This window comes from Equus caballus, chromosome 1 (genome assembly GCF_041296265.1).
Source record: "Equus caballus isolate H_3958 breed thoroughbred chromosome 1, TB-T2T, whole genome shotgun sequence".
Classification (NCBI taxonomy): Eukaryota; Metazoa; Chordata; class Mammalia; order Perissodactyla; family Equidae; genus Equus; species Equus caballus.
In genome coordinates, this window is record NC_091684.1 from 117102506 (window position 1) to 117125271 (window position 22766).

At 47.5% G+C, this 22766-nt stretch overlaps 1 protein-coding gene and 1 long non-coding RNA gene across 13 annotated transcripts in view; one reads left to right on the forward strand and one right to left on the reverse strand.

Moving 5' to 3' along the window:
* LOC138924287 (uncharacterized) overlaps positions 1 to 13821 on the forward strand; it is a 70654-nt gene extending 56833 nt beyond the window's left edge. Inside the window, exons 2-5 of one of the 2 annotated variants that reach the window (XR_011439209.1) lie at positions 5479 to 7709; positions 10483 to 10624; positions 12088 to 12278; positions 12547 to 13821. This is a non-coding gene — a long non-coding RNA (uncharacterized lncRNA). Of the gene's footprint in view, positions 1 to 5478; positions 7710 to 10482; positions 10625 to 12087; positions 12279 to 12546 lie in introns of those variants that run through there. The other variant, XR_011439208.1, reaches the window with a different exon arrangement.
* The window catches only part of ADAMTS17 (ADAM metallopeptidase with thrombospondin type 1 motif 17), a 338494-nt gene that overhangs the window by 89853 nt on the left and 225875 nt on the right, over positions 1 to 22766 (reverse strand). For 6 of the 11 annotated variants that reach the window (XM_023651360.2, XM_023651354.2, XM_070268235.1 and 3 more), the window contains exons 14-16: positions 16875 to 17002; positions 7240 to 7360; positions 3188 to 3256 (exon numbers count right to left, since the gene is read on the reverse strand). In XM_023651360.2, the coding sequence (XP_023507128.1) occupies positions 3188 to 3256; positions 7240 to 7360; positions 16875 to 17002 (318 nt within the window). The remainder of the gene's footprint in view (positions 1 to 3187; positions 3257 to 7239; positions 7361 to 16874; positions 17003 to 22766) is intronic. The other 5 variants (XM_023651365.2, XM_023651364.2, XM_070268256.1 and 2 more) reach the window with 1 other exon arrangement.

Here is a 22766-nt window from a genome sequence, read left to right on the forward strand (position 1 = left end):
CCTGACTTGATGAGTTCCCTTTTTCCTGCCAAGGTGACAGTCGCAGCGTGTGAACAATAAAATCTCTGTCAGCCTAGGTCCACAGGTGGCCGCAATATGGAGAGCCTCCTGCCAGCTCATGTTGGACATGCAGCATGAGCAAGAAAGAAACTTTTGTGTTAAGCCACTGAGATGTGGGGGATTTCTGCACTGTGTTTTGTTTGTTTGCTTGTTTACTGCAGCAAAACCAAGTCTATTTAGTGTGATGCACACAGGTAGGAACATCCACCTGAGGTGTCCTTGTTCTCCTGGACTTTTAATAAGTTCCTTCTCATTCACTTTAAGGTGATCTTGGGAAGACAAGGAGATAAGCCCTTGTGTTTAACCAGCCATCTTGAACGGAAAGTTCAGCAGTGTTCTTCAGTCTTGATCGCAAATGCTTAGACAATATTACTATAGATCCAGCCTCAGATATTTATGAATAAATGTTCTACATGACGCTTGGGGAGACTCCAGAGAGGTAAACAGAGTCCAGTTGACAGCAGCAGTTGTCTGCTTCTCGTGCCCTGATCCGTCCTGATTCCCAGGCAGGACGACTTTAACCAACTGGGGAGTGATCCTCCCTCCAGTACGATCCCTTCCAACCACTGTGACTTGGGGACAGCAACACTGACTTGCCCGAGCAGCCTGCACACAGCCCCTGCACTGTCCAGTCCTTATAGGGTAAGGCAAGATTTTTTTATTAAAAATAGTTTTTGCTTTAGAAATGCTTCCCTACGTAAGAAGTTTGGCCACAAAACCTGCCCTCCTCTCCCCACCAAAACAAACTAACAAAATCCATCTTCTAGGATTACAGCACTGGATTTTGTACCACAAATTTCTCTTAGTGAAATCCATTCCTTCTAGGGGAGTTTGAAGAATTATTGGATTCCAGGCATATAAAATAGTAAAGTGTCAAAAACAGAGACAAAGTTGTTTAGGGTCAATGTGATTAAAACCTTTTTTGGAGGCATCGTCATTTAAGCCACAAATCAGACATAGGAATAGGATCTGCTTGAAGAATCAAACTGTTCTCTGAAAGAAGCTGCTGTTATGTGGAATCTTCCTGTTTCGTGACTAACGAACCCTGGTGTTAGCATCACCAGGCTGCAGAATCTGAGGCAACAGACACATCTGCCATGGTCCAGATTAGTTAATTTTCCACATTCCACAGCAAGATACATTTTCCACCAATGCATAGTCACCATGTCTACTTTTAAGCTTAACTTTGGCACAAGCAGCAAAATGAAAGGTACCTGTTTCCTCTCTTCTCTTGTACCTGCGGGAGCAAAGGCTGATGAGCAGTGAAAAGTTCAGGGCAGACATGCAACTCAGGTGAGGCTCATCCTCAGGTGACCTCTGAGTAACAGGGCCGGGGGGTCATTGTGCACAGGCTCTGCTAACCTTTCTTTCTAAGACGAGCTTCTCTACTCACGATACGGAGGGAACCAGGAAGGAGAAACACCTGAAATGAAAGGCAGGTCCTCTGTCCACGGACCAAGGAAACCACCTCTAACTCATTGTCCTCTTTCCAATAGCTCCTACTCTCTCTCACCCAGAGCTCAAAGCCTACTCCGAGGCTGGTTTGAAGAGTGACCAGCTGGGGAACGACTCCCATCACCAAGTCCCAAAGCACCTTGTCATCCCCCAGACACCAGCAGACCCCCGTGCAGACACCAGACACCACCATGTTGACTGGGCATGAACTATGATTAGGACCCACTCTAAGAAGTCACAGGATAGAGTCACATTTTAGGTAAGGTAGCAAGACTTTATCCTTGGAATGATTTTCCATTCTAGTCTCTGCCATCAAGCAGGAGACACCCAGTTAGAGGGACATGATTTGGTTTCATGAGGAAGCCAGGGATAAAATTCAATGTCTTTGCTGCTGTTTCAGGAGATGCCATTTTTGCCTTAAGGACAACTTCAAAGTGATGCTGACTGTAAAACTGTCTCAAATCTTCTGAATAGTTAATATTACGAGAAAATGAGCACATTTCCCTGTGAAATAATTTTTGTCTGAATTTCCCAAGTACATTGCTTTCACATGATTTGGGGGTCACATTTTTTTCCCTTGTTCTTCCAGTAGCATTAACTTTGGAAGAAAACCATCGAGCTGGTAAGGTACCACGGTGGAATACAGGGAAAGACCTGGCTGTGTGGACCGGGACTCTTTCACAAGGTTGTAGCAAACATATTAAAAAAAAAAAAAAAGGGGGGGGGGGGCTGGCCCGGTGGCGCAGCTGTTAAGTTTGCACGTTGCGCTTCTCGGCGGCCCGGGGTTCGCTGGTTCGGATCCCAGGTGCGGATATGGCACCGCTTGGCACGCCATGCTGTGGTAGGCGTCCCACATATAAAGTAGAGGAAGATGGGCACAATGTTGGCTCAGGGCCAGGCTTCCTCAGCAAAAAAGAGGAGGACTGGCAGTAGTTAGCTCAGGGCTAATCTTCCTCAAAAAAAAAGAAAAATCAAAGTTTTTTTTTTTGTAGTTATCTTATAAAATGCTTGGGGAGATTGTTGTCTAAGTTTATAGTTTTCCCTTTCTACGAAAGTCGTTTATGAGAATATTACTATCTTTATGTTTAGCCCTCAAAGTTGTGCTGGGTCTAACTGAAAAGCACTCATTGTTTGGGAAGCCCATGAAGCTAGACCAATGCTCCTGTTCAGCTCTCAGAATGTGAGGTCAGCGCAGGTGGGCCAAAGCAAGGCCATGACCTTCATCTCCAGCATGAAGAGCAGGAGGGTGTTACCAAGTGCCCTCTGCCCTTTGGGTAATCCAATCCTGTAATATGGAAATTTTCCTATGGAGGAAAGTGCCATCTGAGGCTAAATTTTCTGGCATGTCTTAGTATTTTCTGCCAAAGTGCCACGTGTGGCTGAGGAGAACGAAGATGTACCCCTGGCATATTAGGGCATGCCTCCAATCTCATGACTTTTTATCTTTTATAGGTTTAAAATTGGTTTTATTCTATAGTTTTTCTTTTTGGCAACTCAAATGTCAATTATATATAAGTGATAAATGATAAACGGCGGTAACGTTATCCATGGCTTCATGCATGACTCACTCCCATTGACTCCACTCAGAAAAGCTTCAGGCATATAAGCAAGGCAAGGACCCCACACCAGGCATGTCACCACTAGGACTGTGCATATTATTCAAACATCTTACATGAGAAGCACTTGGGAACGGCCTTTGCCATCACACATGTGGACACCTTCGTACACAGATTATTCTTGACTGAGGAAAAGAAATACATTGCAATTGGTTTACGTGTATATTTCAGGAACTGATACTACAGTTCCTAATCACAGTGGAAAGAAGAGTCATTATGTGTCGTCATCAAGTAACAGTAACGAAACCTCCACACCCCGCACCTAGAGACTGCAGCATAGAAGTTGGCACGTGGCAGAGGTTCTAAAGGTAATTATGGAATAAATGTGACACATGGATCTATCCACATTTAAAAGGGATAGATCACGTTCACCCTCCCTTTTAAGAACTGATTGAAGATGTTCTCTTTGAGAAGAAAGTGCAGAGGGCTTCGGAGCCCATGGGGCACTGTGGTTGGTTCTTGGTGGGGACTTCAGTTCAGGTGTGTCCTGGATGTCCATGGCCACTAGTTACCTTTCTAGTGTCGAAGAACAGCATGGAATAAAGATAATAATGTTAAAATGACAATTTAATGAATGAAGTGAAAGCATCACACCAAGAACTTTCAAATTACTAAATTATGAAAACTCAACTGTTCCAACTCAACCAAAGGCTTGAGCATTTTGAAGCCCATCCACCAGAAAAGTAATGTGATAGCCAACTGGAGTTGATTCCTCCTATTGTTGAGTTGCTGAGGACCTCACTTGTTCAAAGTTGGGAGGCAACAGGCCAGAAGGTCAGAAACAACCTACACTCAGGATGCCATATCCCTACTCACTGCATTGGGACCTCTCAAGGACATGACAGGGGGACCTCCTGGGGGGCGTGGACACTATCCCTGGGTGGGTCTGCTCTGGAGTCTCAGCTCAAGCACTTACATAAAAGGACCCAGGAGAGTTCAGGCAAAGGTCAGGACTTTGTATAGCTGGGCAAAAATCCTGCATTTGATTCCTTTTTATCTTCCTGGTATGGTATTTCTCTTTGATATTCACCCTCAAGGATGATAAGACATTCCTTTTTTCCCCCCACGTCTTTCAAGTTGGGTAGAGATGAAAGTTACCTGCCTATCTAAACTGCCGGTATTAGCGAATCCATCCATTCTCACTTGGAGTCGCCTAGAGGTTACATGACCTGGGGCTGTTATACCATTTCTAAGTTGGGTTTTTCCTTCAGCCTGAATGTCCTTCCCCCGCCTCCACTTTCAGTTAATTTCTGCTTGTCCTTTAGGGCTGGGCATCACCCTCATCTGCCCGCAGGCCTCGGCGAGGTGCCCCACAAGAATTTGGGGCCCAAGAGCACCCCCCGCTGAGTGGCCTCTGTCTCACACATGGACTCAAGCTGTTTGCCTGGGGATCCCCTCCCTCGACTATGACCAACTTGGTGACAGTTAACTTTTATTTCTGTATACCTTGTGTTTAAAATGTAGTAGCGAGGAATAAATGTTTATTGGGTGAATGGACTCATGGGTGACCATTTGCCAGTATCTTTATATGTGCATTCTAGAATGGCAGATCATGATTGCAGGTTTGTATTTGATGAAACTATAGTAGATAGTGATTCACTCATGTGTGAGTGAGCATTCCATGCACATCTTCAATAAACAGAATCCACATTGATATGAGCTTAGGCCCACAGATCCCAACCATGAGGATTTGGAAAAAAACAGCTTGAGACTTTAAACAGAATGTGAGACATCTGGCAACCGCTCAGAAAGACAGAACCTTTACAGGTGGGTGAAGCTAACTTGTGCTTGTCTTTCTATGAAGGTTTGCTAAAGCTTTTGAGCCCGAGAAGCTGGAAGGAAGCACACTAAGTCCCAAGCCAGGGTGAGGACAGCTACCCTAGAAGGCTTCCACTGGCTGTCTGCCCTTACATGGGAGACTGACCTCCCTAGGAGGGGGGCTGCACGTCACAGCCACTTCCTTCCTGTGCGTGGGCTGGGTGAGGCATGGAGAGAGGGGAGAGCAGAAGTAAAGGACGCTACTGCAATTGGAGCAATGGATCTGCTTGTGCCAAGATCAAAGGCCAACAAATGACTAGACCCTGGGAAGAAAAAGAGAATGCTTCTGCTCCAAGCTGGGTTCTCTCGGAATTGAGCTGCTGTGGGGCAGACAGTGGAGGTTTTTAAAGGTGTGTTGTGGAACCTTCCTCAGTGTTCTACAGAATCGCCCAGGGGAAAGGAGTAGGCATGGTTGTGCTCGACCTGTCTTCCCTAGAATGGAGAAATTGTTGTCGGTTTCTTGGAGCTCAGCACAACATTCTGTTTAAATAAAAGGTTCTAATTCTTCCTTTTTTTTTTTAATCAACAGTAAACACTTGCCACCTGCAGAGGTTTTGTTCCTAACTGCCCTTGCTGGCCCAGCTGCAGTAGGCAAGGCCCAAGTCCCATGGCAAACTGGAGCTGGGGTCCAAATAGGGAAAGCGGCACCAGAAATGTCAAAACAAACAGAAGAAACTACCAAAGTGCCAGAGGAGTGTCATCTGAGAGAACGTTCTGCAATGGATGGAAATGTGCTTTCTCTGTGCTCTCCAACACAGGAGCCACTGGCCACATGCGGCAACAGAGAACTTGAAATGGCACTAGTGGGACTGAGGGCTGAATTTTTAAGTACGTTTAATTTTAATTAATTACAATTAAAATTTGAAGAGACTCAGGCGGTTGGTGGTTACTGTACTGGACAGCGGAGCTTCGGAGGGCATTTTCCCCCTAATTGACTTGCTCCAGCAGCATCGTCTTCAGTTTACCTCAAGAGCCATGCAGCAAGCACAGACTCTCACACAAGCTTCCTGTTTCACAGACTGGGCACCTGACTTTAAATCCTGAAACCAGACCTTACTGGGCCTGAAACATAATTTTTAAATTCAATTTTGCACTCGCACTTGCCTCTGGTTTTGCTAAAACAAGATCCTGCAAAATGTTTGTGCAGTAGGTTGCCCTTTCCACAAGATATCCAGAAGGAACGTTTCCTCCAGACCAGGTCTTCTCTCCACACAGAGAAAAGGAGAAGCAAGAACAGACTCCTGCTGTCTTAGCCCAGAGGTCTGCTCTGTGGGCCGGGGAGGAATAACTGTGACTCTGTTCTCTTATTGGCTGGGACTGAACTGAAAAGCTTCTATACAAAGCAACTGTGGAAATTAGCATATAAACTTTTCAGCTCAGTCCACCCAATAAGTTATCTTGGTGACGTTGCTCTTGGTGACACTGGGTGAGGGGACACTCACTAAGGCTTCGAGAAGAGCTCACCCTCCGCTTGACTTGCCTGCCTCATGCTCCCCTCGTTAAGTACCAACCTAGATAACTTCCCTGGACATCAAAGGCTGACGTCCTCCAGGACAGGAGATCAGAAACCATCTCCTGCCTCTGGGTAAAGCAGCCTACATCTGTGAAGAGGGTTCAGGCAGAAAGATTAAGAAGGCCATCAACTGAATTTTGATGAACCTCTCTAAGCATGGTGTTGCAGGGTGGGGGTGGGGGGCTTACCTTTGGGAAATAGGATACTTAGTCACTCTGCAGTCACAGTTGGCAGAGGCATCTCAGACTTCCTGGAACAGATGGCTTCATGTGCATTTTAGGGATGCGTGTAAATGCTATGTTACTTTTACTGACAGAAAACTCAGAAAGCGAGCAGCTCTTCCATCTACAGGTAAAAATGACGTAGCAAAGCGTCTTTGCTGCCTTCTGTGTGCACCTCAGAAGATGGGCTGACATGAAGTTCCAATGGGAGCTGGCAGGCAGGGTAGCTACTGCGAGATTCAAGGACCTGGGGGCTGTGCCACTGAGCGCCACAGGCAAACGATTCTCTTCTAGGAACCTAAAGACATTCTGGCTAAAATGTCTTTCTTTGCCTTTCAGAAATCATAAAACTGAAGTGCCAGGTCATCTATCTATTATCAACAAGCCCTTAAATATGTAATGCAGGGAAGGCATGCAATCATTGGCTTTTGGTCAAAGGAAATAAAATATACAACACGCACAGGTTGTCCTGTAGCTGCAGCAACTCCTTGGGCCTCACACTCATCTGTTCCCCAGGAGTGGTGACGGCCCCCCTTCCTCGGGGCCTTGTACTCACCTGTCCCCCGGGAGTGGCTGAAGTCGCCCTTCACCACGCGGCAGGTCTTGCCGTCGCCGCTGCAGACCCCGCACCGATCTTCTTTAGCTGCAGACCCGATGATGCCATCGCAGCCGATTTTCTAAACAACCAGAGGGCTGGGTTATTCTGTGTGTGAGACGCAGAGGGATCTTCGAAGAGGATACCCTGCAGGGCCGACTTCTCCATTCGGCCCAGCGGGCATGGTGCCTGGGGCCCACGACACTTTCAGAGGCCCAAGAAAATATTTTAATTAATTTTAAAATCAGAAGAGAAAAACTGAACAGAATCCAGATTGCATGATATTTGTCTTTAAACCTACACAGTCATCAAATATAGTTTTTAGTATTTATTATGGAAGAGGGGACCCACGAAGGCAAAAGTGCCCACAGAAGTCACACTGAGGCCTGAGGTCTGGCCCCTTCTAGAGCTGCCTGAGGCAGAGGCCACAGGTGGGTAGTGAGGCCAGCTTCTGCACACCTCCTGGTGTGGCCACAATATCACACGATTCATGTTCCCCTCAGAGCTGCGCGGGTCACCTGTATCTTGGTTGGAACAGCCAACAATCTCAGAAGACACAGCAGAAACCACACTGACCTCCCTGCCGAGGTCAAGAAGCCCAGAGCCCATCCAGGCGTGGCTGGGAACAGGCCCCCGTTCCTTAGTTAGGGAGATCCAGCCCAAGAAGAGCCCCTGTCTCTCAAACCCTTTCCACAAGGCATGTCTGAGGGCAGCGGACAGAAGTCCTGACCCTGGGTGGCTCTGGGCAGCATAGCCCAAGTCAGTGCATGAAAAGTGGGAAATGGTAGTGACCTCTTGTTTTTCCTTTCAAAAATGCACAAAATCTTACATTTTGTAAAATAACATATCTAAGTTCACGGTATAGTAAACACTAGGTATTTAATTATTTACTAGTTAAATTGTTGAAAAGGCCTTCCACTTTTTTCCCCCTACACTGAATACTTCCAGGACAAGAACTGGGTTTTCCTCACTGCTCTATACCTTTGGGTGTAAAGGATTCTACAACCAGATAACCCAGGCCAAGCTGAGTTTGCTCTTTCTTCTGATGCCTGGATGGGTGCTAGCAAGGTGCTTCCCTCCTTACAGCCCCCTCCGACAGGGGCAGGGCATGGAGCAGAGCTGGCTGAACAGCAGACTTCCTAGAGGTGAATGCTCGGGCCCATGGCTCACCAACTGAGTCAGAATCCTCTGCTTCCAAACCGCAGTGGTTCTTCAACACGCACGTGCACCTGCCTCACCAGGAGGCCTGTCAAGGCACAGACTGCTGGATCCTCTCCCCAGAGTTTCTGATCCAGCAGGTCTGGGTGGGCCTGAGAATTCGCATATCTAACAAGTTCCCAGGTGACACTGATGCTGTTGGGCAGGACCACACTCTGGACTTGCACTATGGTATGCTATACAAAAAGTAAATGAGGGTTCTTCATACTCAACAGTCCTGAAGCCTCACCTGTGTATCCTTTTATTTCTTTGGGAAAGAATTAATGGGAAATTACTATTGGGTGTCCAAAAATGACAGCATAACTGAATATATTTCAATAAAGACTTGAAGATATGCTAAGTGCTGAGCAAATTCAGTCCTAAAACAAACATTACGAAAACTGAAAAGGGCAGCATTTTGCGAAAAGCTCAAACGTGTTCAAAGTCAGCATAAAAACAGGTAAAGGGCAAGACTGGGGGCTTCAGCAGCCAGAGGCCACGTGAGGAGCAAATGGAGGCGAGTGGACTTATAGGAGCTGGAAGCTCAGGCAACACATAGAAACCCAGACAGTCTGGCATCACTGCAACCTCTTGCCAGGGCAGACCAGCCGAGAATGACATGGAGGTAGACCGCCTGCCGCAGCGTCCCTTGCACCTGGAGCATGCTGAGGAGCTGCTGCCTAGATTCACGGTCTGCACAGCTGGCTGACTGCTGTAAAGTTGCTCGATGCAAAATTATAGGAGCGAAGAATTGTGGAAGGAAAGATCCAAAATTTTGCTCAACCAGCATGCTCAGCAAATGCCCTGGGACCAACTCTGCGGGTCTGTGGGGCCACATGTGTGCTGCCAATCTTCATCTGCTCCTTTGCATTCCAGAGCTCCAGTGTGACGGTCTCCAGTCTGTTTCTGGTACAGTCACAGGGCCAACACCTGTAGAGCTGGCCCCGCACCCTGGCCTCTTTCATATCACCCTGAGCTATCCCCCTGTGGGTTCCCATCTCTCAGGTACTCTCAGCTCTAGACTCTCCCTACATTGGCTTCCTATTATTTTTTAACCACGCTCCCATTCAGCAATAATCTCTGGCTTGACCACCTGTTCTCTGTCTGGTACCTCAGTTAGAGTCTCTTGATTAAACAGTTTCTAAACGCTCTAAGTTAACATCCCACTTGGTCCAGACAGCTTCCTCCAGCTCCAGTGACAGCACCTGACAAATCTGAGGCCACATAGTGTCTGGCAGAGCTGGGAGCAGCCCCTCACCTTCTGCCTCGCAGACCCGGGCTGGCTGACTATCTCCCCTGATTGGCTTCAGCCAGGACTGGGGTCACTGGGAGGCCTCCTGGAGAGGGTAAGGCCTCTTTCAAAAGCATGCTAGGTTTGCAAGAATGTGGCGACATTCAGAATAGAGAAGCTAAAGAACACGAGAAATGCTGTCTTTGAGGAAAAGAGATGTCAAGGGAGAATTCACGCTAGAATTTCAAAAGGTCACCTGTTGTGTGGCTAGGAGATCAGGGCTAGGAGGTAAAGCTTGTGTTTGAAATCTGCCAGACCAGGAATTCACCTAGAAGCAGGAAAGACAGGTGTGGAAGGTGCTTCAGGAAGGGGCAGGCCAAGGGACTCACTGGGAGGGAGGGCACACACATTCCTAGATGAGCAAATTTCTTCTCCTTCCAACAGTCTCCTGAAAGAACGATCTTGGTACGAAAGAAAAAAGTGAGAACAAGGCAAGACGGTGGCTTAAGTGAGCCCCTGCACAGCCAGACCAGCACCAGGTGTCCTCAGGGTTGCTCAGTACCCAGCAGGAGATGCTCTTGCCCTGGACAAGCATAGGCAGGTCGGGGGGCAGTTTTCTACTCCTCACGGTGATTCTTGCCATCGCTCCTAAAACATAACATAAAGAAAATGTACATGCTTTCTCAGTAGCAAGGCCCCAACCAGCACTGGTTTAGACTTCACACGTCCAAAGTTTAAGTAGATGCAACATTTGAAGTTGATTTCCTTTTTTTCAGGGACGAAGTCAAAGTCAGTTGGGAGTCCAGCAAGGTGTACGGGACTGCCGGAGCGTGCTGCTGGTCGACGACACTTGAGCATGCTTGGCCTGCAAGGAGTTAGCCCTTGCCTTCTTTCCAAGAAAATCCTGGCTATTTACAGGCAAGTCTGGGGGGCCCATCCTTGTCAGCATCTGTGTCTCTCGGGAGGCTCAATATAGCTTCTGGAGAGCATGGGCTTAGATCTGGATTTGAGGTGCTGGGTAATCCTTTCCAAAATGTGAGCCACCTGCTTATTTTTTGGCTGGGGTGACTGGTTGCAAGGGCTGAAATCAATCTACCAAGATGGTATAGCCTTTCAGACAATTCTTGCTCTGCGTGCTCTGCACACTCTAAAGGGAACAATTCCCCGGGTTTGACCAGTGGCAGTCAATCTCCAGGGCACATAGAAAATCTCCCAGGCCCAGGGGCACAAGACACCTGTGGCAGCAGTTCTCAAACTCCAGTGTGCCAGAATCGCCAGGAGGGCTGGGGGTGATCACCCATTGCTGGGGTGGGGCCCAAGGATTTGCATTTCCAATGAGTACCCAGGTGATGCTGTGAGCCCAGGGCATACTGGGAGACCACTGGGCTAGGTTTGGAGCTCAGAAAAAGACCCTCATGGAGATGGCCACTCCTGTCAGATCCTGAGCCCTCTATGTCCCGAGGGTGTGGTGCCTGCCTGAGGACCCCCAAGAAACGCCCCATGCATGAAGCTCCCACTGGGGAGGTGATTCCTGCTGCCTCCATCCTCTGTCATCCCTGAGCAGAAGCAGTTTCTGGGCTGAGATATCCTGGAGGGGTGTGGGGGAGCCCAGCAGAGCTCTAAGGACAACAGTGGCTGGCTCCCCTATACTCTCAGGAAGCAAAGCCCCCTTACAATGGTGCTTAGGTTGAGTAAACAATCTATAGGAAGCTCCATCACGACAGAATGTGTAGTTACAAGACCCCAAATGCCTTAAACCGAGAGCCTCAAGATCACACTTTTACACCTCTCCACCCGGGAAACAGGGCTCCAGATCTGGATCCTTCGACAGCCTTGCTTGTAGGGTTCACATGATCTTATGTGTTAAACTGTCAAAGGCTGGATGCAGGGGGAAACTGCTCTGCTCTTTCCCTACCCAGCATTTTGTTTTAATTGTAAAAACTAGTTTCTTTTGCTAAAATTTCACCTCTAAGAACAAAAGTATCCTTCAGACATGACTTCAAATTGTAGCTAAGTGGCTGCTAGATTAGGGCTAAGTTACCCCAGCAGGTGGGCAGTCAGCTTCTCTTTCATAATTGTTATGTTCAAGTTGTGGTCACTATGCATGTCCTGAGGATTATTACAGATTTGGATATGAGCCTCAGTTTCCCCATTCTAAAAATGACAATATTAACCGCTACATCAGAGGGTTGCTGTAAAAATTACCTCTCTGGTTCGGGAAACCCAGGTTCACTGCTCGGGCCCTGATGAGGGGTGGGTGTTGTCAGGACAGATGGAGACTGCGTACAGGCCGGGCCTTCCTCCTGCTAAGGGGTTGGGGGACAACCACCACATGGTTTGAGCAGACAGGTAATTGTCCTCTATCCCTTTTTCTTTCACAGAATCCCTGCCCCCTCCAAAAAAGGAAGAGAGGAAAGGAGAAAGTAGACAGGACCACATCCTTCCCTCTATCCCTCTGGATGTGAGATGCACAGAGAGCCAGCATTCAGAGGCTCATCCACAGCGGGCTCTCCCATAATATCAAGAAGCCCCACACGCAGCAGGTCACTGTCTGTCCCAGTGGGCTCCTCAGGTCAGTTGCAAAAAGGGACATATGTAGGATCACTCTCTAAGTTAATTCTTCAGGATCCCCAGGGGCTGGGACAGGTTTGTGTACTCTGACCCCTCTGCTTGGTACTATTTCAGGTGCCAAGTGTGTCAAATAACACCAAGTGGCTGTATACAGAATTCTATAACTATCTCAATTTTCTGCCAGGGTCAGTTTTTCTGTTTTTCTGGGTCTTTCAAGTGCATGGTCAGTCATGTTGGATGAGCCTTTGACTTTCCTCATTATTTTCCAGCCAACTCCTCACTCCCACCCTCCATCTCCAAGTCCTAGACTCGGTCAAGCATTCTGCTTTCGGTTGAGACTCTCCATTTGTTCCAGTTCTGGCTTCTGATGCTTTGTTCATTGATACTTCCATCCACTTCCATCCTCCAGAAAGAGGTGGCATCTCTCTTCTGTCAGACGGTGGCCTCTGCCTTTCTTTGCTGTGATGGTTTGTGCTATACTGCCTTTCCCATCCGTTTACTGGAGTCCTGGGATGGAAGAGGAGCGGAATGCGGTTCAGTCTGCTGGCTTACTCCAGAAGTTGCTATAGGAGGTTAATCAGATAACAGGGATGCAGGGAATGACTTCAGAGTTTCAGGCACTGCTATCGACAAGCGTTCAGCACCAACAGTCACACACTTCAGAGATGTCAGCTGCAGGGTCAGGATGTGCAGAAAAGCAGCAACCAGGAGGGCGTTGTTGAAATACAGGCCCAAGCAGAAGTGCCCGGTACATTTTCCTGAATGCTTGTTACCCCTTCTTTACACAGTGGGACTCTTATAATTCTCTTAAATTCCACCAGCAATTCTACTTGCCTAACAGACCTTTGTATACAAAATAGGAGGTCAGTAAATTCTGGACAATGAAAATGGTCTGTTGAAATGGGCTCCAGATTCCAGAATCACTGAAGTCCTAGGAGCAGGTGACCCATCCACCCTTTCATCCACTCATTGTTTTTCTCTTTTCAATATGCAATCAAAGGCTCTCCTCCGGGCCAGCTCCTGGGGCACACAGATAATCAGACACAATCTCTCCACTGAAGAAGCCTATAGGCCCTGACGGTGTTTCATTTTGATGTTCATCAAGCCCAGGAGACATACACAAGTTAGGGTCCCAAGACAGCGTGACTCCAATTGGAGTACGTTGGCTACAAGTGTGCATAAGCTGATAAAGCCTTAAAGAAAAGCCAAGCCTATCTGGTCTCAGGTGTATTCGGATCTGTCCACCAGTTTGACTCACCCACTCAAGGTCAGTAGCTCCGAGGCAAGTTGCACATTAGAGGCGTATTAACTTGATTTCTTTGCTTCTGGAGGCCAACAGTAGGAATCATTAATGATGGGACTCTTGATTTATAGGGACTTGCTGAAAAATAGACAATGTTTGTGTTTCTTCCCCCAACTCGCTCCCACTTTTATAAGCACTAAGTTTCATTTCAGCATATTGAGTAATTTGTGACTCAGTGAAATGAAGCTTAACTCGGGCCCCATAAAAACAGAATAAAATGGTATTTCCATGTTGTATGGTACGGTTTGAACCAGTCTGCTCTTTAGAGCTTAGTGGAATCTACTCAAAATGTCATTTTGGAGCCTCTCGTCCCCTCTGCACTAGTCACTATGTTTCTCAAAATTTCCCAGAACTCTTTCTGCTACCTGAAAATAGCAAAATTTATAGCTGAAGGGAACAGAGGAAAAAGCTAGCAGAACCATGGCAATATTTCTACAAGAGCTGTCTTACATAAAATGTGGATGATTTCTACCTTTTATCCATTATAATAAGATAATTATATCAATGAATAAGTACAGATCCTCTGCTCACTAAACCCTTGAGATTTTTTAAGTACTGTTACTCTTTTTCTGTTTCACTAATTTTCCTTGCCTTATTCAGAAGCACCACAGGAATCCAGAACATTCCATTTGAGCCATTCCTGTACTAGGCATAAATATTATATTTGTATTTGACTTTCTTAACCTTATTTCAGTATGCTCAATTTTTATTATAGAACTTCATTGACTATGACTTCACTAATCTGGTTCTGTGAAAACTGACTTAAAAACAAGCTCACGTTAACCTTTATAGTTTCTTTCTGAAGAAAGAGCACCATTAGAATAACTGCAGATGGTACTTTTAACCTCTTTCAGAAGTGAGCTGTTTCTCAGGATTTTAATCCTGTGAGGTGCTTCCACTTGGGTGCTGCCACCACCTACCAGGACGGTGGGCCTTCTGCTAGGACTGGTGGGCTGCTTGGAGGCAGCGGCGTCACTGGGATGCATCCACTCAGAGGATATGGTGAATCCATGAACCAGCAGGTGGGGGTCTCCCCCCTGGCAGGGTGAGGCTCCTGAGGAGGAGGAGCCCACCCGCTCACCATAGAGCATTGTGAAAGGTGCCCTTGTCTGCACCTCTGTGCTCTAGTGCCCCTGCCTTGAGTGGTTGTGCTTGGTTAGTGTCAGGCTCAGTGGAGAGACGAGTAAATGCAATGATGATGACAGTGACAGAGGCATTTGAGATAGATCCACAGAACTGCGAGGTTCCATGGGGATGGGACGGCATCTGGGAATGGGAAGGCATGTGTCCCATGTCATTCCTATCGCACCCAAGTGCAGGTCAGGCTCCAATTCAAAGGTGCTCTGATGACCACAGACTTAACGCTATTAAAATATCTTGAGTGGCATCTCATCGTTGCTGTACTAATTAAAGCACTGAAAGTTTTCCTGTCATGGTACAGGGAAGATTCCCTAATTGAAAAGGTTGCAGTTAGAACCAAGGTCACTGAAGGGGACCATGGCACTGATCACTCAGAGCTGAAATCATGTCTGGCCACTTAACATGGACCCCACTGGCCAGAACATTTCAAGATTCTTAGAAATGCCTCCACGTTGGCAAGAACACTGCAGAAAATGCTGGCAAGAGGCTGGAGGTGGCTCAGCCAGTGCTACTCTAAAGAGTACAAGTGCTTGTAGGTGGGAAATTGTTACTAAAGGAACGTACCTCATTGGGCTGCAGGATGGCCTGTGCAAGTGTCTAATTTAGGAAGAAAACAAATCTTGCGCTTGGCTTTCTAGCGGGTTTACAGAGAACCGTCAGCAATTCCTCATTTCAGTAATAATGATAAGAACTTTGTTCACAGTGGGGCCTCGTACATTCTCTGCTACAAGTGACAGCCCTGCAGGCCCTGTTCAGCCAGCCATCACTGCCTCCTTCCTTGGGAGGATGCCTTGCCAAGACTCTCGGGCACCAAGCGCCCATCACCCACACATACCCATATGTGATAACAAAGCCAGGCAGTGCCAAAGGAGTCTGGATATTGTCAAGCTTTTCCCTGAAAGATCCCAGTTTGAGACTAGTTTGGAGTCCGCAGGGAAAAAAATCCACTAGGGTTGAAATAGTTGGCCACGGGAATCATCCCAGAAGTTGTCTTTGTGTCTGTGTCTTCCTGCCTTTCTCCTTTTTCTCCGCCTTTCCTTTACTCTCCAAGACCCTGCCGCCTATGCCCTTGGCCAGGCATTGGGAAGCAGAGAGAACAAAGACGTGCCGCCCTCCTGGGGCGAGTGGGCTCCAGGCTTGGAGGCAGATTTCTGGTACAACTGAGGAAGGGACAACAGTTTCTCTCCCCGTGACCCCTGAATTTACAATTTTTCAAGTGTTTTAATATTTCCCTGAAACTGAACATTAGAGATGGGCATCAACTTCAAAAGGTGTAGGGGCCCTGAAGCATCAAGAGCCACACGGCTCCTAGAAAGCACTTCCTCTTTCCCTAGTAAAATTAGAAGGCCGCTCAGTGGAACTTGGTGAATGGACTCTTTGCTTAGTCCCACACAGGTGCTGGTCAATGGAGGCCAGACAAGGAAAAGCAAAAATCACAGGAAAGACCTGGTTTTCCTTTCCATGCCAAATGCATGGTAATCCTGATATCCATCTGCTTGCTCAGGGCTCTGGGAGCCTCCTCCAGCTCTTAGTGGGCTCGCCTGCTGGGAGCACAGCTGAGGGAGCTTGGCTGCAATGATGAGGAGAGCACGCACCCGTGGCTGAGGCAGAGGGCTTCCTGGGGCTCTTTCAGAACACGCTCAGACCGATCTCGGTCATCAGGAAATACGGCACATGTGGCATAACTGAGGGTGGTGTGGTCAGAGCCACGCCCCTCTAGGAACTGGAAATATGCAGCCTCTTAACCCCCAACCCAATCCTGGCTTCTGCGCCACATCAGGAGGATGCCCATTCTGAGGGCAAACAGGGGCCAAGTCATGTCTGCTATGCCAGGCCAGGGAGAGCTGCCTTGGGAGGGCCCCCTGCTCTTCCCTTTGTCATCATGTCTAAAGTTATTTTAAGACTTTTGAGATTATTATGTTACCACTCTTTTTTCAGCCACCTCAACTCCAGTTGACCTGCAGGTGGGCTTCAGGCTCCGTCACTGCTGAAGGAGGGAGGGGTGCGAGGCTGTAGAAGCAGCACCATCAGGTGCCTTCTTGAGAAAATCTACTCCCCCAGGCCTCCCAAAGCCTCCGCCCCACCCCAATACCCTCTGGGGAGAAGAAGGCTCCCCTCCAAAGCCCCACCAAAGACACAAGGAAAACACGTCACCTGGCACCTGCCATGCACGCAGAGGTCAGTCTCATAGGGCCCGCAGGGTGTGCCATCCAGGACCCTGTCGGCCACCAGCAGCGGGGACTCCTTCCCAAGGGGCGAGCAGTAGAGCTCACATGGCTTATCTGAGGAGGGAAGGAGAGGTGGATGTTGACATGGGAAGGGGTGTGTGAGCCATGCAGGGCACAGGTACACATGGCTGACAGGCTAGCCCAAGGGACAAGAGGTCAGCATGCAATAAAGGGCATAGGAAGCTGGCACATGTTCCTCAGAGACATTTACCCGCCCTTTGGAACACTCGACACAACAAATGGAGGAAGACCCTCAGACTCAGGTGACTGACACACGCTGAGAGCTCTATGGGCTTTTCTTCACCGTGTTCTCTTTATCCTTTGCAAAGACACAGTGGTTCCTTTTCCTTAAGACATTAAAAATACAAGGCTGAACGAACATCTTGTTGTGTGCTAACCTCTAAGTAAGCTGAATATGTTATCAAGGGTGAGCTGCTCCTGTCCTGGGGGTGGAAGAGGGGAGAAAGTGAACAAGAATGCTTCTGGGGGAGGGAGCAGGCCCCATGGGTGTCTCCATAGCAGAGGCTTTTGCTAAAAGCTTTAGTGCTCCGCCAGCTGCTGGATAAAAGCTGCAGGGCTGTGCTATGTGGCAAGAAGGTCCCAGAAGAAACTGAGCAGGAGTAAGGTACAGAACAAAGGGGCCTCTAGGACAACCTGTAAGAGCCATGTCACCAGGCAGGATAGAAATGCTGGTTTCTGCTGCTTCTGGAACCAAGTGAGCTCCCAGAACAGGAGAACTCTCATGCCAACTCTCATGCCTTTGTCTAGGCTGTCCCTTCTGCCTGGAAATCCCTTCTTGCACTTAGCTTTCTGGAAGATTCCTATCACTCTAGCAGCTTTCAATCCAGAACGCTGTCTGCTCATGCCATCTCTGACTTGGAATCTCCATCTGCACTTTGCACACACCTTCATTAAAGCCCTCAGCCATTATCCTACTGTCCTATAATTGTTTGAACAAGTCCCATATACAAGATTTCTCATAAAGTGGGTCCCACTTCTAAAGAAGTTTAAAAGGGATGGATTTTAATTACATTTAGGTTGAAGAAATGATGGGACTGGGAGCCCTTGGAGGACAACAGACTGAGCTTCCGTCTCTTGTCCCCAGGCCAGGCCCAGGAACCTGACTCACAGAAAGACTGGGTAAATATTTCCATCTTTCCATATAAGCTTTAGAATCACTTTGTCAATATCCCCAAAATACCTTGCTGAGATTTTGAATGGACTGCAGTGACTCTATAGACCAAGTTGGGAAGAAGTGACACCTTGACAATATTAATTCTTCCTAACCATGAACATGGAATAGCTCCCCATTAATTTATTTCATTCATCAGAGTTTTATCGTTTTCCTCATATAGATCTTGCACATATTTTGTTAGATTTATACCTAACTATTTCATTTCTTGAGGTGCTAATGTAAATGGTATATTTTTAATTCAAAACTCCATTTTCTCCTTGCTGGTATATAGGAAAGAGACTGACTTTTGTAAATTTATGTTATATCCTGCAACCTTGCTAAAATTGCTTACGAGTTCCAGGAGGGGGTTTTAGCGATTCTTTCAGATTTTCTACATAGACGATCATGTCCTCTGCAAAAAAAGATAGTTTTATTTCTTCCTTCTCAATCTTTTATTTCTTTTTCTTGTTTTATTGCATAAGTTAGGACTTCCAGTATGATGTTGAAAAGGAGTGATAAAGGGGACTTACTTGCCTTATTCCTGATCTTAGTGGAAAAGCTTCAAGCTTATTTTGAATGAATGGATTTTGTTTCTCTGTACGTAACTGAAAAAGAGGAATGCACCCTTTTCTGTCTCTCAGTCACCTAATTCTAATGACATTTATGTGATTATTTTTTAAAAAGAACCTCCAGAAACAGAAACACTAACAGCTTTCTGCTGCCTCTGCCAGGCCATTTGTCTCCACCACAACCCGTCTCTAGTGGGTCCTTCTGGTGGTCTCAGGTGAGTAATGGCAGGGGTAGAGGAAGCCTTCTGGGGCTGAGTCGGCCTCAGAAGAGCTTAACATCCCAGCTAGAGAGTTTCAGTCAAAGTAGATGTACAGTATCACCCAGGCTCCAGGCTTTTCATGATCGGATGACATTCACTAAACCGTCACTGTGTTCAGCATTCCACAGCTCCTCTTCCATGGAGCTCTGCTGATCAACATGCCCAGTGGGAAGTCTTGTCTTAGAACACTAGAAAGCAGCCACAGGGTATAGCAGAAATGTTCTACTTGGTTGTTCCAGTTAGTTGTGGGAGAAGAACATCTGCTATGAAGAGTAGCTTCCTAGGTAAGCAAAGTAACAATGCTTCAACATTTATTCAACATACATGGAGTGAGCCCCTCCCTCACACAAGGCACTCTTTGGGCACTCCTGGGGAAAGAAAGATAGGTAAGACCCTGGTGGTCTCATGGACAAGTACACAGCAAACTCCAGATGAGGCAGACTGTGAAAAGCCCCATGAGATGGGTCTGATCTGAGCTGTCAGAGGACAGGGCATAACCTGGAAGGAGTGACCCATTTCCTCAGCTGGCAGGCTGAGGGCAGTGGTCCCTCCATTTAGATGGAATGACACGAGGTGGCGGCCAGTGGAAGGAGAACTATAGGAAACTGAAATGTAAACTGAGATCAGGTCCTGGGGGGCTCATTTGACAAGACTTTTGAGGTGCTCTTTGGGACCTTGAGCATCTTGGGGAGCCACTGGGACAGACGCAGCACCACAGCCCGCAGTCTGAATGGATGGGTGTATCTTCTCCACAAACTGGGCTTCCTCTCATGTTTCACTGGAAGAAAGGGTCCCTTGGCAGTTTGAAAACTATGGATTTTAATTACCTTTAAACTGAAGTGCTGCCTCAACTTGGAGTAACTGAGCTTTGAGGTGATTTGTTCAATAGCAGTAATGATGATGATGATGGTGGTGATGACGATAAAATCACAAATAACACTTATTATCTACTACGTGCCAGGCAGCATGCTGAAGTGTCTATGCATTTCAGGTGGGTGCTGTCATCATTCCATCTTACAGATGAACACACGAGGCTCAGAGAATGTGCATGGCTGCCCAGAGTCCCCTGCCTGGCAGGGCCAGACCCTAGCCTCTTCACTCCATCCTGGTTTTCTTCCCATTATCACTGTTTTCTTTCCGAATAGAGAACTCTGCGGGCCAAAAATACCAAGAGGCAAAATGGTGTTGCTGAAAACAAACAACCAGTTTCATGGACATTTCTGGCTTCTGAGTGTATACTCTGATTTGAGCAGAAATGGAAATGGAATTTGGGTGGAAAAGTAGAGGCTCTTTTGAGATAAGTTAGAAAGATGAGACCTGGAAGGGATGAAGATTGCTTATCTGAGCTCTTTGGTGTGAACATGAGGGAAGTGGAGACTCTCTCAAGAGGGGGGCCCAAGCTCAGATGGAGGGCTTTTGGCCATGACCTCAGGCAAGAAGGTACACTTGACTCCTCCACCTGCAGACACTGTCCTTTATGGCTTGGGACAGTCTGGGGACACCTAGGCTCCAGAAGAGAGTCCAGAGGTAACAATTCCTTCCTCTGCTCAGCTGGAACTCCTTCCTTTTGTCCATCTCCTTTCCTGGGGACTCTGCTCAGAATTCAGGGCACCCCACACCTCTGGGAAAGTGTAGCACTATCTCTCGAAGGGACTCAGGATAACTTTTACAAAACTTGAGGAGGCTCAGAGTCCCTCACAATTCTCTGAATATTCCCCTTCAGGCTGCCTCAGGTGGGCAACTAATCTCCCAATAAATAACATGAGGTGCTGGGATTCAGCTTTGGGCACAGTGTCAACACTGTTACATCCTTAGTAGTATAGAAGGAGACTAAATCTTCTTAAAAGGTACACAACCACACAATCCAAAGAAAGAAGCCTGGAGCATCCCTCTTGAACAGCTGATGTCTGTGGAGATGAAATTCTGATTGAGGCTGGACTGGCTGGGGTGGGTCCCAGCTTCTCAGTGGCTCATCTGCTGTCAGGACTTACACTTGGATGGGAAAGCCACAGATAGGGCAGGGGTTTGAGAGCCACACAATCACATCTGCTTGGTGGAGGCTTGGAAGATTCCCCCTGGCACTCTATGGTGAAGACACTTGTGGCTCTCAGTGCTCTTGCTGTTTTCTCTCTGCCAGTGGTTACAAGGTCTTACTAAGGTGGCGACACCATTAATTTTGAGGCCATCACAAGTGCTCACCTAGCCCTGCCTGGCCCTCTTTGGGGAACACACTGAGGAGGCTGCTCAGGCCCCTGTCCTCAAAGCAACCCACCATGACCTCATAGCCAGGCTTCAGTTGATTGGACCAGCAGTGGCCACCTGACTATAGCTGGACCAACCTGTCTCTCCCCTGGGAAATTAGCACTGAAATTCAGATTCAGAGAGGTGGTGTCTGCTCATGGTTGGTGAATCCCAAAGAAGCCTACACTCCCTTATCCATAATTCAGAAATCCAGAAAGCTCTGACAGCTCCAAGCATTTTCTTACACTTGTGGCAAACACATTTGGTAGAAAAACCAGCCTTGATTGACATAAGGCTGTTGGTAGTTTTCAGTATCCCACTTAGAGACTGCTCATGGGTTACCTGGTAGAGCTGTCCATGTGTCTGACTGTGGGGTGCTCCCCTGGATCCCACTGAGTAATATATGGTTGATGCACTGTTGTTACCTCTCAAACACCTAAAATGCTTCTAACTCTGAACCACATCTGGCCCCAAAGGATTTGGATATGGGATGAGGATTTACATGAAGGTGCTGAGGGCCGCCCATCAGCCTGCATGTGGACAAGCTGTGAGAAAGCCAGTCTGCAGTGGGGGCAGGAGGGAATGATCCACAAACAAGCTGTGGAGGACACGGAGGGCAGGTCCTGACATCTTCAGAAGCCCTGGCCTCACACTTTGATCCTGGCCCTGGGGACCTGTGAGACACCCTACATCTTTGCAACAACTTCTCTCTTTTTCATTAAGCAACCCCAGCTGGCTTGGCCAAGCTGGAGTCAGAGAACTATAACCATCATACCCTCCGTCCCCCGGGAGGCTCAGACTCGGACTGGGTTCTGCCATGCCGAGGAGAAGGAGCTGGGAATGCACTTCCATGTCCAGACACGGCCTTCGCCAAGCCCTCTGACACTTCTGTGGGCATGTGGCCTGCTGGCCTAGGCAGGGAGGACTGAACTCTTGACGGTTTCTACTTAAATGAGATTCCACGGGGAAAGCAGAAATGGGGTGGGTTTGGCAACGGGCCATCTCAATGGGTTTCTGTCTAAAGGCTTTTCCACTTAGAAATATTTCTAAGGAGAGTCTTTGTCTTCTTTTGGAGGTGGTATAGATTTGTGGTCCTGAGTCCTCCCTTGGAAAATCTACCTCTGCAAGAATTTCTTTTTTTTCAATAGGAGAAAAAAGAAAAAATATAGCTTCCCCTTTCTTGAACTGTGCGTCACTCGCCAAAGAATTCCGCAGCGATAGCAATGCTATGAATAGGGCAGTCATAATGGGCTGCAGAAGAGCCCGGAGCCCAACCACAGGAATCGTTCCTATCACGGCTGAGCTAGAATTGTGCCTTTTATAAACCAAGTTCTGAGAGGAACACTTAAAATCTGTATTCTCCCCCTGCCCTCTGAATTGGCCATTTATTACTTTGTTTTTATCCCTGTGAAATGCTCCTTTAAAAAATGCTGGCTTCTGTTTATATTTGAGAGGGAAATGAAACCAAATACTCAAGAAGTCACGACAATTTCACCCCAGAGGGGGATGTGTCAAGCTACCCTTGAAAGCCCTGAACTTGGGGTCTCTCCTTCAAAGGCAAAAAGCTCTCTGCC